We start from the raw sequence: 15,000 nt of genomic DNA, 5'->3' as shown, positions 1-15,000 counted from the left end.
GGATGGGGGAACAAGTCTGTATTAATTGATATCTCTGGGACCTGCACAAAGCAACACAACACACGTCCGGCTGGCTTACTGCTGGCTGCATTAGGAGCTTGACAAACATCCTGGTTTCTACCAGACTGTCATGCATCTATCCCGCTGTCACAGTCGCAAGGCTAGTAGTTTTTTTAATTTTATATATACAATGACTTGACAGCCTTGCACTGTGACTGCAGGCTGTGTTGTCCTATGTTCCTCGCGTGCCCTGGGTTGCACGTTTTTTATTTTATTTTATTTTATTTTTTCAACAGTAAATGCAGCCAAGAGATGTTAGAGGTGATTTGGATTTGTGAAGCAGAGCGAACATTATTTCTTCCTCTGCTGTCAAGATTTACACTGTCTCTGGACCGACTGTTTACACCTGCGTGTGATACAGCAGTTGTAGTATATATATATATATATATATATATATATGTGTGTGTGTGTGTGTGTGTGTGTATGTGTGTGTGTGTGTGTGTGTGTGTGTGTGTGTGTGTGTGTGTTATAGGGAACTGAATTTTGAAGTAACATGTTTTACAGTTTCTAAGCTAAGAAGTAACGGAGAAAAAGCTTTTAATATTGGAGTGAATTGTCTAAAGGTAGAGCTTATATCACCCACTTAATTTATTAGGTGAGGGAAATTAAGAAAAAAGCATTGCTCTCGTTACTCTTGCTTATAATTGATATAATCTGTACTTACTAAGTGGAGGATGGGTGGGGAACTGCTTTGAATTCAGAGATTAAGCGGGGATACAGGTGATAAAAAGAATTGATTATTAACGAAGAATTGGTGTAGGTGCTTGTCACTCACAAATGATAACATTTCTTCTTTTTTTCTTCTCGTTCGTAAGATGGACACCCAAGTCTTTGTGACGAAGGTAGTTGTACTCTGCAGGTCCCCCAGACAGCTGTAGAACTTCCGGGTCACGGAGTTTGGTTGGGCCAGTTCGTCTTTCTCAGAACCCACAGGAGAGGGCAGCAGACTATCATCTAATGCATTACGGACTAATATATTGTTCTAATGTCAAGTGCATATGCTTTAGTAACCTGACAATGAAGCATATAATTTTTGACTGTGATTTGATGAAGCCTTATCTGCAGGAAAGTGTGTCTTCACAAATGACTGAGAACGTTGATGTTTTTTTTTGGGTTTTTTTGTTGTAGACTTTTTGCATTCATTGTCAGTTGTTTCTTTTGTTTGATTAACGACTTCTCTTTCACGAAGTGCTTTAAGTAATTATCTTTGTGTTTAGATGAAAACAAATCTTTTTTTTTCTTTTTTATTTCAACTTTCACCCTCATATGCCCAGTTTCCTCGAACTCATCATTCATCCCCCCCCCCCTCCCCTACTAAACGATAATACTCAAATGTATACATTAATACTCTAACAAAATGTCTTCAATCACCCGATAGCTGAAGCCAAAATTTGATGGTTTTTGAGGTCGCACAGCACGGGGCAATGCGTTGGGACTGGTCTGCAAAGAGGAAGCTCCACAGCAAAAAGGGCACATGGACCAGAGATCAGATCGTGGGCCCTCTCATCTTGCAAACTCTGCAGGCTGAGGTCATTCTACAGGACTGCTAACACCCAGACCCATGGTGCATATAGTCTGCATGACTTCACTGTATTGTATTTTGTTGTATTTCTCTTTGTCACAACGGATTTCTCTGTGTGAATTTCGGGCTGCTCTCCACAGGCAGCGTCCATTACTACAGTGCAGTGCCCCCCTTTCTTCTGCCTGCACGTATTGGTGAACTCACCAGATTTTCCCTACTTTGTCCTTTTTTTTCTTCTGTTATTGGTTTTTATGGTACACGAGTGAGCGACCATTTATTTTCTGGATACTCTCTGGACTGTGCAAGCAACAGCTCGACAGGGAATGTCCGGCAGTGAACGGTGCTCACATTCACAACTGAAGAGGTAGAGTTACGATAGCGAAATGAGTGAATTTTTATCTAAATGAAATACTAAAAGTACTGAAATTGGTCTGCTTGAAATTCAAGGTCTTTTCGATATATCTGCCTTCTTATGGGGGACTTCTTCTTCTTCTCTCTCTCTCTCTCTCTCTCTTTACATATGATTGTTAAGAATCAAGTGTTGCAAAATGTTTGTGAACAAAGGACATGATGACACAACGTTCAATTTTGATCAGTTCCAAGCGGAAGAGGGTATCAAACACATTTGATAACGACTGTTTTTAAATTTTGACGTTCATGATGAAAAGATGCTAAGGTAAGTAATACTGCTTCGTTCGTGGGCTGCAACTCCCACGTTCACTCGTGTGTACACGAGTGGGCTTCTACGTGCATGATCGTTTTTTTTTTTTTTTTTGTTTTACCCTGCCATGTAGGCAGCTAGTAATACAGTAATACAGAATGACGACTCAGAACATGATAAATTAACTGGAGTTATTCATGCTCTGTCATTTTGAAGCCTTTCCGATACAACAAAATATATTCACAATCTGCCCAAAAAGCACGGTGGGGATGCATTTTAGTTTTCAAGCTGATTCGAAAAAACTCTTTTCAAAATCTTTTTTAACCGATCTGTTTCACATCAGTTTGGGTGATATCTATTTCTAAAATGATGTTTTCATACCAATATGTAGTCCTAATTTTGTGTGCATGTGTGTGTGTGTGTGTGTGTGTGTGTGTGTGTGTGTGTGTGTGTGTGTGTGTGTGTGTGTGTGATGTACTTTTCATGTAATTGAAGATGTTAAGAAAAGGAGAAAGAAAAAAATGAAAAAAAGAAGAGAAAGGGAGAGAGAAGAAAAGAAAGAAAAAAGGAAGATTGATTCTAAGTTTGGTACACATGATTGTGTGATTTGTACGGCTTCCTTCCATATTATTGTCTTTTATTTATTTATTTATTTATTTGTTTGTTTGTTTGTTTTTTATTTCTATTTTTTAACAAGCCCAAACTCAGTAAATGAAAATGTGTATTTATTCCATAAATACTGTTGATTGCTATGACATGGTTATGGAGTTCCGGGTATTTGTTTGATTATTTCCATGTTGTTTAGTTGACTGTGTAATTTACATACAAAATAAAACGGTGGTCGACCCAAGAAAGTCCGGGGGAAAAAAGTATATATATATATATATATATATATATATATATATATATATACATATATATATATATATTATATATATATATATATATATATATATATATATATATATATATATATATATATATATATATATAAAGGCCATGGCCCCTCATGAATGGGGTACAGTGAATCAACATTCAAAATCATAGTCTTACAAATTACAAAAGTAAATGATAAACTGTAAACGAGAATCCACAAATTGGATAATGCACAACTCATAATAATTAACTACATAATACACTGCGAAACTTAAAAGCCTTATATAAGTAAATAGCAAACTGATTTACAATAGTTTTGTTAGTTGATGGCATAAGCATGGCAAGTCGAAATGAAGTAGTGTCTATAATATTTTTGTGGAATCAGCTTATGGCTAAGATCATTCAAAGCAGGGCAACACAACACAAAGTGAAGTTCGGTTTCTTCAGCACGTCTGCATAAAGGACAACTTAGATCAGAGACACTGGACTTTCGATAACGATAATGATGAAGAAATGTGTCGGAAATTCCTAATCTGAACCTGGTTGTGATATGTTTCAAATGCTTATCCATTTTCATTGACAGATACGTAGGAATAGAGTGCATTGAAATGAACTGTCTGTAAAACTCAGATCTATCGCTATCTTGAACATGATAAGACCATTCTTCCCATCCGCAGTCAATTAATCTTGTTCGGAGTGCACTAATAAATGTCTTTATGTCCCCTCCCCCCTGCTGTAACCAAACATAATCAAATCCCAGCTCATATAATCTAACCCTAACCTTTGACACTCAGTTTACCTTGCCCCTCAAATCTAAATCATACAACATATTAAATGCTTTTTTCGGCAACCTTGAATCATCCATTTGTGTGATTTTCAACCAGTAGCAATACATCTTACTGCGGAACTGAGATATATCGGATAAGATAAGATAAGATAAGAATAACTTTATTATCTCCAACTGGAGAAATTTGGTCAGGTGCATTATCACAACATAGACAAGTAAACAACATGGGGACCATAACTGTAAAAGCCAACAACAGCCCCAACAAATATTACGAAGATACAAATGTAAAAAATATCACGTACATCGTTTCATACATACATCCACACACTGCAGGTAATAACTAGTATTCTTAATGTAAAAACAGAAAGAATTAAGAAACATTATTTGAATATAATTATAAACATAGCCTACTATACTGCACATTGATTATAATAGACAGATGAGATAAGAATAAAGATGAATTGCGGAAAACCACAACCAGATAATCAGCACACACCCGCACCGCACCCCCCCAACCCCCCCCCCCAACCCCCAACCCCCCCCCCCCCGACACACACACGCGGATAACTTGATCAAACAAGAGTAATAAACATATGTTCTCAAATAAAAGCATTTCACATATTCGCTTTTAAAAACATTGCAATTAATTATTACATCGTAATTATTAAACAGAAATATATTTAGAATATGGACGTTAGCATTAGACATATTCATATCTTTTTGTTTCCCCGTAAATTAAATCATAAGACGTTTTCATGGTAACTCCAAGAAACTTTTTCAATGCAAATAAGTAAACATTATCGCAGCAAACTGCAGCATTAGAGAGACCCCAAATTTCTGCTCCATATATTACAGTAGGTTGTACATGGGAATCAAACAATGTAACAAACAGATCAAAAGACTGATTTTCTAAACTTGACATTTTTTTCATAATACAAAGTAATGCTTGTTTAGCTCTGCTATCCAAGATCTTTACATGCAACTGTGAAACTCAATTTTGTTGAAAAATATATTCCTAAATATTTATACACATTCACTTCAGGCATCTTTATTCCATTATAAGTCCAGTTTTCCCTAATTCCTAAATATCCGCCTTTTCTAAATCAATGATGTTACTTTTTGACATATTTACTTTCAACTGAAGTGATTTTGCAGCTCTAGATAGACTATTTAATTGTGTTTGTAAAACCGATCACAGTTTCTGACATCAGCACAACATCATCAGCTAAACTCTAGAATATCACCGGTAAATATAAATATATATATATATATATATATATATATATATAGAGAGAGAGAGAGAGAGAGAGAGAGAGAGAGAGAGAGAAACCTGGAACGGCAGATTCAACTGTAGACTGTTTCAACATATGCAATGTACGGATTGTCTGCGTGCATACTGCGTGTACGTGTGCGTGCGCGCGTGTTTGTGTGTGTGTGTGTTTGTTGGATAAGCCATTTTCCAGTTCGTACCATCGATTGTTTGATCAGTCGAGACATTTGTAATACCATTACATTCAGTATGTGAAAGATCAATTTGCCACATTCAGAACATCGAAGTAACTTTCTGCTTCACATTTGTTCTCTGGTGAACGCAAAATAATGAATTGTGATTTGATGCCAGTTACCACTGCCAGTAGAACGTTTAGTCAGTTATGAGACCAACACCGGAGATGGTGTAATAAGGAAACAATCGTTCAAACTCTACCTCGACAGTGATGTTATTTCAACCATTGTACCTTTCTAGCATTTTCTACAAAGAGACTGCTAAAACTGTAAGCCTTAGAAATGCAAAACACAACAAACTTAAAGCAGTGTTAAAGAGAGAAAAAACAGTTAATGATCGATGGCTACGAGAAATCAAATACACTTCTATACATTTTGTAGAATCCAGTTTTAGATTAAAGAGAATTCTGAAATCAGCTCAGCAACAAATCAAAATTTCACAGAATGCCTGTGGCTCAGACCAGACAACATGACAGAATGGAATAGTCCTCACAGACAGAGGTCTGCTGTTTAAAGTTGATTAACAAAAGTACCACAGTAAATTTTACACGTGGAGTCTCCCGTCGGACCGACGGATGAGTAGGCAGGCAGGATTATCTGTCGGTGTGTGTCCTCATATGGGAGAAGAGGTCGATTCTGGATGCGCAGCACTTCCCACAGGTGTTGCAAGGGACATTTTACACATGACTTCGTTTCGAAAGAGCATTCAGTAAACGCTGTTAGATAAACACAGTTTCATTAACACTGGTGTCCGAAGAGAAGTCTCTTTCCATGGCGTGACAATGATCGGGAAGTTGCCGGCAGAGTCAAGGCAGCTCTGTAAATTTGATGTGGGTGTTATCTGTGTCACCCCTGCTTACTTAGCTCTGGTTGGCTTCAAATCGGTGTACACATGTTCGTTATCATTTGGTCCTGAAATCACATAAGAAACAGGAAAACAGGTAAGAAATCATATCATTCAATAAATAGGACAAAACTTGTTTCGAATCAATATTATTTTGGGAAATAGAGAGTAGAGAAACAGCAATATGTTCATATGACATAATAACATGTGTCAAAAATATGAAGGAGAATGTCTGGTTATTGATCAAAGCAGAGTAAGTTGAAATTAACATTGACTGGTTCAGGCAACCTGTACCACTGAATCATCCATGTGTGGCAAACACGTACCACGTGCCATCCTCTTCAGTTCTCTATATAACTAGTTTGCAAATCAAATACATGGAGAACGAGTATGAAATAATCATCCACTGTATTATGCATCTCCTGCTTCATCCAGTGAGCATGGGGCTTAAGAGGGTGGGAGCCAACACACAACCCTGTTTGACGCCGTTAAGGATTGGGAACGGACCCGACATATCACCATTTTCCTCTGTGCGAGCCATTATCATCGCATGGTCTGGACAAACTCCGGTGGGCAGTCAAACTTGGGGGCAGGATGTCCCACAGACCCTACTGGCTGACAGTGTCAAATGCCTCTGTCAAGTCAGCGAAGAGGATGTAGATGATCTGATGCTGCTCATGGCACTTCCTTTTCAGTTGTCGAACTGCAAAGATCATGGCAATCGACCCTCTGTTGTTCCTGTAGCCACACTGCCTCTCGGATACCACATCATCCAGCAGGTGGTGTGTGGTGCCGTTCAGGACGACAAGGGCCATGATCTTCCATGTGATGCACTACAGTGGCATGCCACTCTGGTTGTCACACGGTGCTCTGTCCCCTTTGTACTTGTATATGTTTGTTCATGTACAGGTTGATGCTGGTATCCTTGAAATCCTACGACACTGATCCTTCCTCCCAGAATTGCTAAAGCGTGTAGGATCGTTTCCCCATAAATGCAAGACTAGTGGAGGGCGGGGACGTCTCTCTACCCGTGAAGGTCCAGACGACCTACCCACTGCCCCACTGACAATGACAAGGTAAACGAAAGGTGAACCTGCCAACTGTACATACCGAAAGCCAGAGTGACGTCGTAAGGGTTGATGGTATGGTAGATGTGCTCTTTCTGCATCTTTAGCTCAATGATCATTTTCAGTGTGTCGTGGATGAACACGTACTGAGCCTGTACCACACATAAACATGAGCATATTCTATTAACTCTATAAACATGAGCATATTCTATTAACTCTATAAATATGAGCATATTCTATTAACTCTATAAACATGAGCATATTCTATTAACTCTATAAACATGAACATATTCTATTAACTCTGTAAATATGAGCATATTCTATTAACTCTATAAATATGAGCATATTCTATTAACTCTATAAACATGAGCATATTCTATTAACTCTATAAATATGAGCATATTCTATTAACTCTATAAACATGAGCATATTCTATTAACTCTGTAAATATGAGCATATTCTATTAACTCTATAAATATGAGCATATTCTATTAACTCTGTAAATATGAGCATATTCTATTAACTCTATAAACATGAGCATATTCTATTAACTCTGTAAATATGAGCATATTCTATTAACTCTATCAATATGAGCATATTCTATTAACTCTATAAACATGAGCATATTCTATTAACTCTGTAAATATGAGCATACTCTATTAACTCTGTAAACATGAGCATATTCTATTAACTCTGTAAATATGAGCATATTCTATTAACTCTGTAAATATGAGCATATTCTATCAACGTTATATAGTGTATCTGTTTTCAGTTTCACCACACATAAAATGATCAGTGACACAGAAACAGCTACACACTCACTCACTCACTCACACACATATCACACATTCATAAACACACACACACACACACGCAAGCACGCACGCACGGACCTCCCCCCCACACCCCTCTCACACGTGTGTGTGTGTGGTCGCGCAGATTTCACCCACCTCAGAGTGCACCATGAGGGGCCTCTTATGTCTCATGTTGAGCACCAGATTAAAGATGTCCACCTCATCTTCCATGCTGTGCTCCTCCACAAACTGCTTTAGGAAGTCCAGGACGATGAACGTCCCTGTGCGCCCCACACCATTGCTGTCATCACACAGATGACAGACGATTACGCATGCAAAATATCGAACCCTGTGAACGGGTCAGAGTAGGAGACACAGGGCCGCTCCGATTTCCTCCCCACACCAAGAACCACAAAGTGACACCCGTCTCTAAACTAAACTGTAATGAAACAAAGGCATGGAAATGAGGAGAAAGATGTGTGTGTGTGTGTGTGTGTGTGTGTGTGTGTGTGTGTGTGAGCTTAGGGGAGTGGGCATAAAAAAAGCACTTTAAGAAAAAAAGGGGTATGTTGGGGAGGAATGTGGATTGAAGGTGGTGGTGGTGGTGGGTTTGGAAGGGTGAGGAGCCCTGCTGCGTTCACCTTAAACGGTACTACAATACAAAAGGCATAATCCTTTATTCGAAAATAGTGCAGACAATCTTGATGTCTTTTGAACACCCCCTTCTTATAACCCCCCCCCCCCCCCACACACACACACACACAGGATTTGTTGTTTTTAATGTTTCTGAGCAATGTTTGGTTATAAACAAAATACATCAATGATCAACTTTCCGTACAATACGTTATCTCAAGACACACCCACACACATACTCCCATTCCCCAAACACACTACCCACACACACCTACTAACGCACACACTCACACAGAGAACAACTAACCCATTCAGTCACTCTGCCAATCAATCAATCCACGCTACACATCAGCCAGGAACCACAAATTAACCAGGTGTCCACATATCATACCAAAATCCATGAGCAACAATAACCCATGTTGTGTTCTTAACAATTTCCGATACTTGTAAGCAACAGCAGCGAATATTGTGTTTTAGTTTACAATACCTTAAGCAATAGCAGCTAATATCGTGTGTTAAAAATTTTAAATACTTGTAAGCAAAACCAGCTTGTTGCTTTCTTAAGATTTCCAGCATTTCTGAGCAACAGTACCCATGTTGTGCTCTTGACATTTCCAATACTTGTATGCAACATAAGCCAATATTCTGTTCTTAACAAATCCAAGACATGCAAGCAACAGTATCATGCCCTGCGTAGCTGTGCACTATCAGCCATTTCCAGACACTGACCTGCAGTGGACAACAATGGGCCCTTGTAAGGCTTCGGCCTCTTGGCGAACAGTGCTGATGAAGTCCAGCATTTCTGCAGACTGCAGGTTGGCCGAGTCGTCCTCCCAGCCCGGGATGAAGTACTGGACCACACGCCGCATGTCCTCCTTCTGGCCCTCCTGAGGAACACACCACCTGGTGACACCGCTGAACTGGTGACCTTGACACTCTCCATCCTCAATACACACCACCCTGGTGACACTGCTGAACAGGTGACCTCAACACTCTCCATCCTCAATACACACCACCCTGGTGACACTGCTGTACAGGTGACCTTGACACTCTCCACCCTCAATATAGGAATGTGTACAGTGCATTCGTACTCCAGATATGAAAACTGGGTAAAGTGGTATAGGTTTACTGTCAATGACATAATCCTCGGAAAACAACAGTGAATCTGCAGTCATGATGAGCGTATCTGGAACATATGCAACAGGGAAGACCACACCCCAATCTGTCGATTTATGGTTCCGTAACATGTTGGCAAAAAGATCAAAATTCAAAACTGCATGACCGTAACTGCTTGAGAAGCTAGATATTTTACAGAAAATCCATGTAATCGGACAAATCATGAATGCCCTTTATCATGAGGAAACATGCGTATTGCCTGTGACCGCCAGTTGGTACATGACTGAAATTGGTAGGTATGTTTCACAAATTTCCAAAAAAGAAAATAATAATCCATCTTTCCTGGTCAGGTGGCCACTGCAGAGGACAGACGTACCTTGTGGAGACGGAACGTGCGGATGATGAACTTGTTCAACGTGGACGATGTCGTCAGCTCCACAATGATGTCACCGTACTGTAATTTGGTGTGCAGTTCTGGCCAGTACATGTCCACTTTGGGCTGCAAGAGCACACACACACACACACACACACACACACACACACACACACACACACACACACACACACACACACACACACACACACACACACAGATAATACACGTGTATATAAAAAAAGTCATGTAAACATGACCCTCTCCCTGCATCCTTAATGTTTGACTGTGTTGATGTTTTGCTTCCCTACAACCGATGTCACCAATGATTCATTTTCATCTGGCATTGCTCCTCACGAGTACAAAATCTGTCATTGCCACACCTTATTCAGGAAACCTTCACGTTAGTGGAACACTTTAACAGAACACCCACCGCGCCATTCCACTGTTCACATTGTGTACTTCTCGTGTGTGTGTGTGTGTGTGTGTGTGTGTGTGTGTGTTTTGTAAGTGTATTTGTATACTACATACCTTTCACTTTATCATATTGTAATGTATTTACTTTTTTTCATTCTATGCTAATGTTCCAAACAGTCCTAGGCAAGGCTCCAAAGGCCTGATCAGCGCATTGGGTTTGTGTGTAGGTCAGGCATCTGCTTCCCCTCCCAACACACACACGCGCACGCACGCACGCACACACACACACACACACACACACAGAGACACACACACACACGCACGCACACACACACACACCTACCTTTTTAAGCATATATGGTGAGCGTGTATTTGTATTTGTATAACTCTTTTTGTCACAACAGATTTCTCTATGTGAAATTCGGGCTGCTCTCCCCAGGGAGAGCGCGTCGCTAAACTGACAGCGCCACCCATTAAAAAAAAAAAAAATCTGCGTGCAATTTCATTTTTGTTTTCCTATCGAAGTGGATTTTTCTACAGAATTTTGACATGGACAACCCTTTTGTTGCCTATGGGTTCTTTTAAGTGCGCTAAATGCATGCTCCACGTGTATTGATCAACCCGCAACGTTTGGCAACTCTTGAAACCTAATACTCACACACGTAATACATGCACACAGACACACACACACACACACACACACACACACACACACACACACACACACACACACACACACTCTCTCTCTCTCTCTCTCTCACAACCTACCCTTCCTCTCTCCTGCAGGTCAGACAGCATGACAATCAGTGAAGATTTCTGTTCCCACACCATCCTCCAGAAGTCAGAAAACGTCAGCACCATGGGTCCCTGGGTGGCAATGTACTCACGCTGTGACGTGTAACCCTACGCAGAAAATCACATCAGCATGAGAAACTCCATGATAAACTTCCTTGTATGTTTGCCTAGTCAAATCGCAAGATTCCTTTAACTCTCTCCACACGAACGGCGAAAGAGACGACGTTAACAGCGTTTCACCCCAATTACCATCATCAAAATCTTGCAAGCGGAAGGCTCTTATACTGAAGACGTGAATGTTGACAAAGAATACCACAATTCTGACGACGGAAGCTAAAGGTTGGGTCATTCAGACACCCACTGGACATCCGAAGGGTCTGTGTAGAGGAGGAGAGAGGACTGGCCGTACTGAGTGAGTTAATAGGTTTGTTCTGTATGAATAAGTTTGTGGCTAATGCTTCACCAGACTTCCTGAAGGTAACAATCATTTAAAATCAATAAATAATGAGGTCAGGAGATCAAATGATTAACAAATAGTAATAGGTGTCAACTCTCTCCATTCACAAGGCACCCAACCTCAAGCCACTGCTTCCTACGCTACCGATTCAGCTAGCACACATGTAAATAAAAGGTATATTGGAACAAACCCACACACTTCCTCAAAATCCTTTTGAGGGTATATGTATTTAAACATCCATTTTGAAATGCTGCATGTATTCAAACATATCTTATCTCGTTCTCTACAATTTCTCTTACACCATTGAAAAAAAATTTGTATAACTGAAAGGAACACTAAAATCTAAAATGAGATTTTAGTGTTGATATGTCACAGAATTAAGAAATTTGCTGTTTCTTCGATCTTAACCCAGAAAATCTTTCATTCAACATGAATTTTGTATTTGAACTTTGACCAATACTTACTCACCCAAGTAAATATATAAGTAAATAGATAAATTTTGATGAATAGATAATGCAAACATTTTACCCAAAAGAGCCATTAGTACCAAAGAGCAGTTTCAGTGGCACTATCACTGCATTAGTGCAATCGTTTTAAATGTGGATGCTTGGACAGTCAAACTCCTTCAGCAAAACATTCAGAAGTTGACACACAGACTCCATGTCACTTACAGGAATGAAGTTGGCATTGATGAAGTCCGTGTCGTGGCCATCACCTGTGCTCAATTTGACACGTGAGTGATCATCTGAGCGAAAACAAAACAACCCACAATAGTCATGCCATACAAATGTTGTCAGTTCACTGGGGCGAAGACACATTATCTAGGAAATGTCCTTGTCTTTTACGTATGGCTCATCAAACGAACGAATGAGTGGTTACCATATTTCCCAACGTTTCGCTGATCAGTTTCAGTTTCAGTATCAGTAGCTCAAGGAGGCGTCACTGCGTTCGGACAAATCCATATACGCTACACCACATCTGCCAAGCAGATGCCTGACCAGCAGCGTAATCCAACGCGCTTAGTCAGGCCTTGAGGGGAAAAAAAGAAAAAGAAAAAAGGTGAATAAATAATAGATAAGCTTACACAAAAAAAAAAAAAAAAAAACAATAACTATAATGTAAAAAAAAAGAAGGTAGTAGTAATAATTAAAAAAACCAAACAAACAGGAAACAGGAAAGAACAGAACACAGCCATGTGCCAGTCGGTTTTCGTAACGCTATTCTGACGGGCTCAGTAGCCGAGAGGTTAAAGCGTTGGACTTTCAATCTGTGGGTCCCAGGTTCGAATCTCGGTGACGGTGCCTGGTGGGTAAAGGGTGGAGACTTTTCCGATCTCCCAGGTCAACATATGTGCAGACCTGCCAGTGCTTGAACCTCCTTCGTGTGTTTGCGCAAGCAGAAGATCAAATACGCACGTTAAAAATCCTGTAATCCATGTCAGTGTTCGGTGGGTTATGGAAACAAGAACATACCCAGCATGTACACATCCGAAAGCAGAGTATGGCTGCCTTTATGACGGGGTAAAAACGGTCATACACGTAAAAGCCCACTCGTGTACATACGAGTGAACGTGGGAGTTGCAGCCCACGAACGCAGAAGAAGAAACGCTACTCAGTCACTGTCACCACCTATGTGTCCATGATGTCGTTTTTATCGATTGACGCCTAATCTAATACCTTATCCTGTCTATGATGCATCAACTGCCGAAACTCCATAAGACCCAATGAGAGCTTTCTGGCGTAAGATTCTGCATGACATTCTTTCTGTGTATATTCACGAGCTACAAAGTTTTGATTCACAATCAAAAACAAGACGGTTTATTGCTTGGAGTACGGGGCTCGGCATAAGAATCAAATCCTAATCACTGACGAGGATTCGCCCAGCTGCTGGCTCTCCTGCTTTTCTGCGTTTAGAATTCCATGTAAAACTGTTCTTCTATGTTGATGCCGTGTTTTCTCGGGAGCGTGTGATGACGAGCCTTCATAGTTTTGTTTTGTTTTTCTGATCACAAGATAACGTTTTCTAAGAGTTGAGAAAAGAGACAGTCTGTATCAAGGCTATGAATTCTTCTTCATCGTTTTTTTTGTGTGTTTTTTTTATAACAAGATAACGTTTTCTAAGAGTTGAGAAAAGAGACAGTCTGTATCAAGGCTATGAATTCTTCTTCATTGTTTTTTTTGTGTTTTTTTATCACAAGATAACGTTTTCTAAGAGTTGAGAAAAGAGACAGTCTGTATCAAGGCTATGAATTCTTCTTCATCGTTTTTTTTTCTGATCACAAGACAACGTTTTCTAAGAGTTGAGAAAAGAGACAGTCTGTATCAAGGCTATGAATTCTTCTTCATCGTTTTTTTTTCTGATCACAAGACAACGTTTTCTAAGAGTTGAGAAAAGAGACAGTCTGTATCAAGGCTATGAATTCTTCTTCACAATTGGTTTATTGTATCATTGAATCACAACAAGGTGATTTAGACACGTATGCATTCAGCAAACACATACACACTGGGAGGGGGGGGGAATCGAATGTGGGGAGCAGGGTCCTCTGAGGAAGAAGAAGAAGAAGAAGAAGAAAGAAAAAAGGCAAAGACACTCTTGCTTAAATTGTTTCTGGCATCAAATCAAAAGATCCATGGCGCAGAAGACCTCCGCTACGTAGGGCATGCTCACGGAGGTCAACCCCTCGCTCGTGACATGGACCATCTCGGTGCCCTTAATCACGGGGCTGTGTGTGTCGCTGTTCATGATGCGGAGGTCCGGAGTGCACACGGCCTGTATGGGCAGTTCGATGCTGGGAATCTGACTGAAAGAGGAGTGGTCGTACTATTTGTATTTGTATTTGTATTTCTTTTTATCACAACAGATTTCTCTGTGTGAAATTCGGGCTGCTCTCCCCAGGGAGAGCGCGTCGCTACACTACAGTGCCACCCATTTTTTTTTTGTATTTTTTCCTGCGTGCAGTTTTATTTGTTTTTCCTATCGAAGTGGATTTTTCTACATAATTTTGCCAGGAACAACCCTTTTGTTGCCGTGGGTTCTTTTACGTGTGCTAAGTGCATGCTGCACACGGGACCTCGGTTTATCGTCTCATCCGAATG

The 15,000-nt window shown here is 40.1% G+C and overlaps 2 protein-coding genes across 2 annotated transcripts in view; one reads left to right on the top strand and one right to left on the bottom strand.

Annotated features, from left to right (window-relative positions):
- The window catches only part of LOC143283533 (uncharacterized), a 325,230-nt gene that overhangs the window by 223,883 nt on the left and 86,347 nt on the right, over positions 1 to 15,000 (top strand). The gene's annotated exons all lie outside the window — the stretch shown is intronic.
- The window catches only part of LOC143283186 (uncharacterized), a 68,779-nt gene continuing 58,972 nt past the window's right edge, over positions 5,194 to 15,000 (bottom strand). Inside the window, exons 19-25 of the mRNA XM_076589362.1 lie at positions 12,577 to 12,650; positions 11,422 to 11,556; positions 10,240 to 10,362; positions 9,477 to 9,634; positions 8,271 to 8,415; positions 7,364 to 7,472; positions 5,194 to 6,321 (exon numbers count right to left, since the gene is read on the bottom strand). Of these exons, the coding sequence (XP_076445477.1) occupies positions 6,266 to 6,321; positions 7,364 to 7,472; positions 8,271 to 8,415; positions 9,477 to 9,634; positions 10,240 to 10,362; positions 11,422 to 11,556; positions 12,577 to 12,650 (800 nt within the window). The 3' untranslated portion in view covers positions 5,194 to 6,265. The remainder of the gene's footprint in view (positions 6,322 to 7,363; positions 7,473 to 8,270; positions 8,416 to 9,476; positions 9,635 to 10,239; positions 10,363 to 11,421; positions 11,557 to 12,576; positions 12,651 to 15,000) is intronic.

This window comes from Babylonia areolata, chromosome 6 (genome assembly GCF_041734735.1).
Source record: "Babylonia areolata isolate BAREFJ2019XMU chromosome 6, ASM4173473v1, whole genome shotgun sequence".
NCBI classification, from domain to species: domain Eukaryota; kingdom Metazoa; phylum Mollusca; class Gastropoda; order Neogastropoda; family Buccinidae; genus Babylonia; species Babylonia areolata.
Note: the sequence above shows the minus strand (reverse complement) of the source record. Positions and strands in the feature narration are given on the sequence as shown.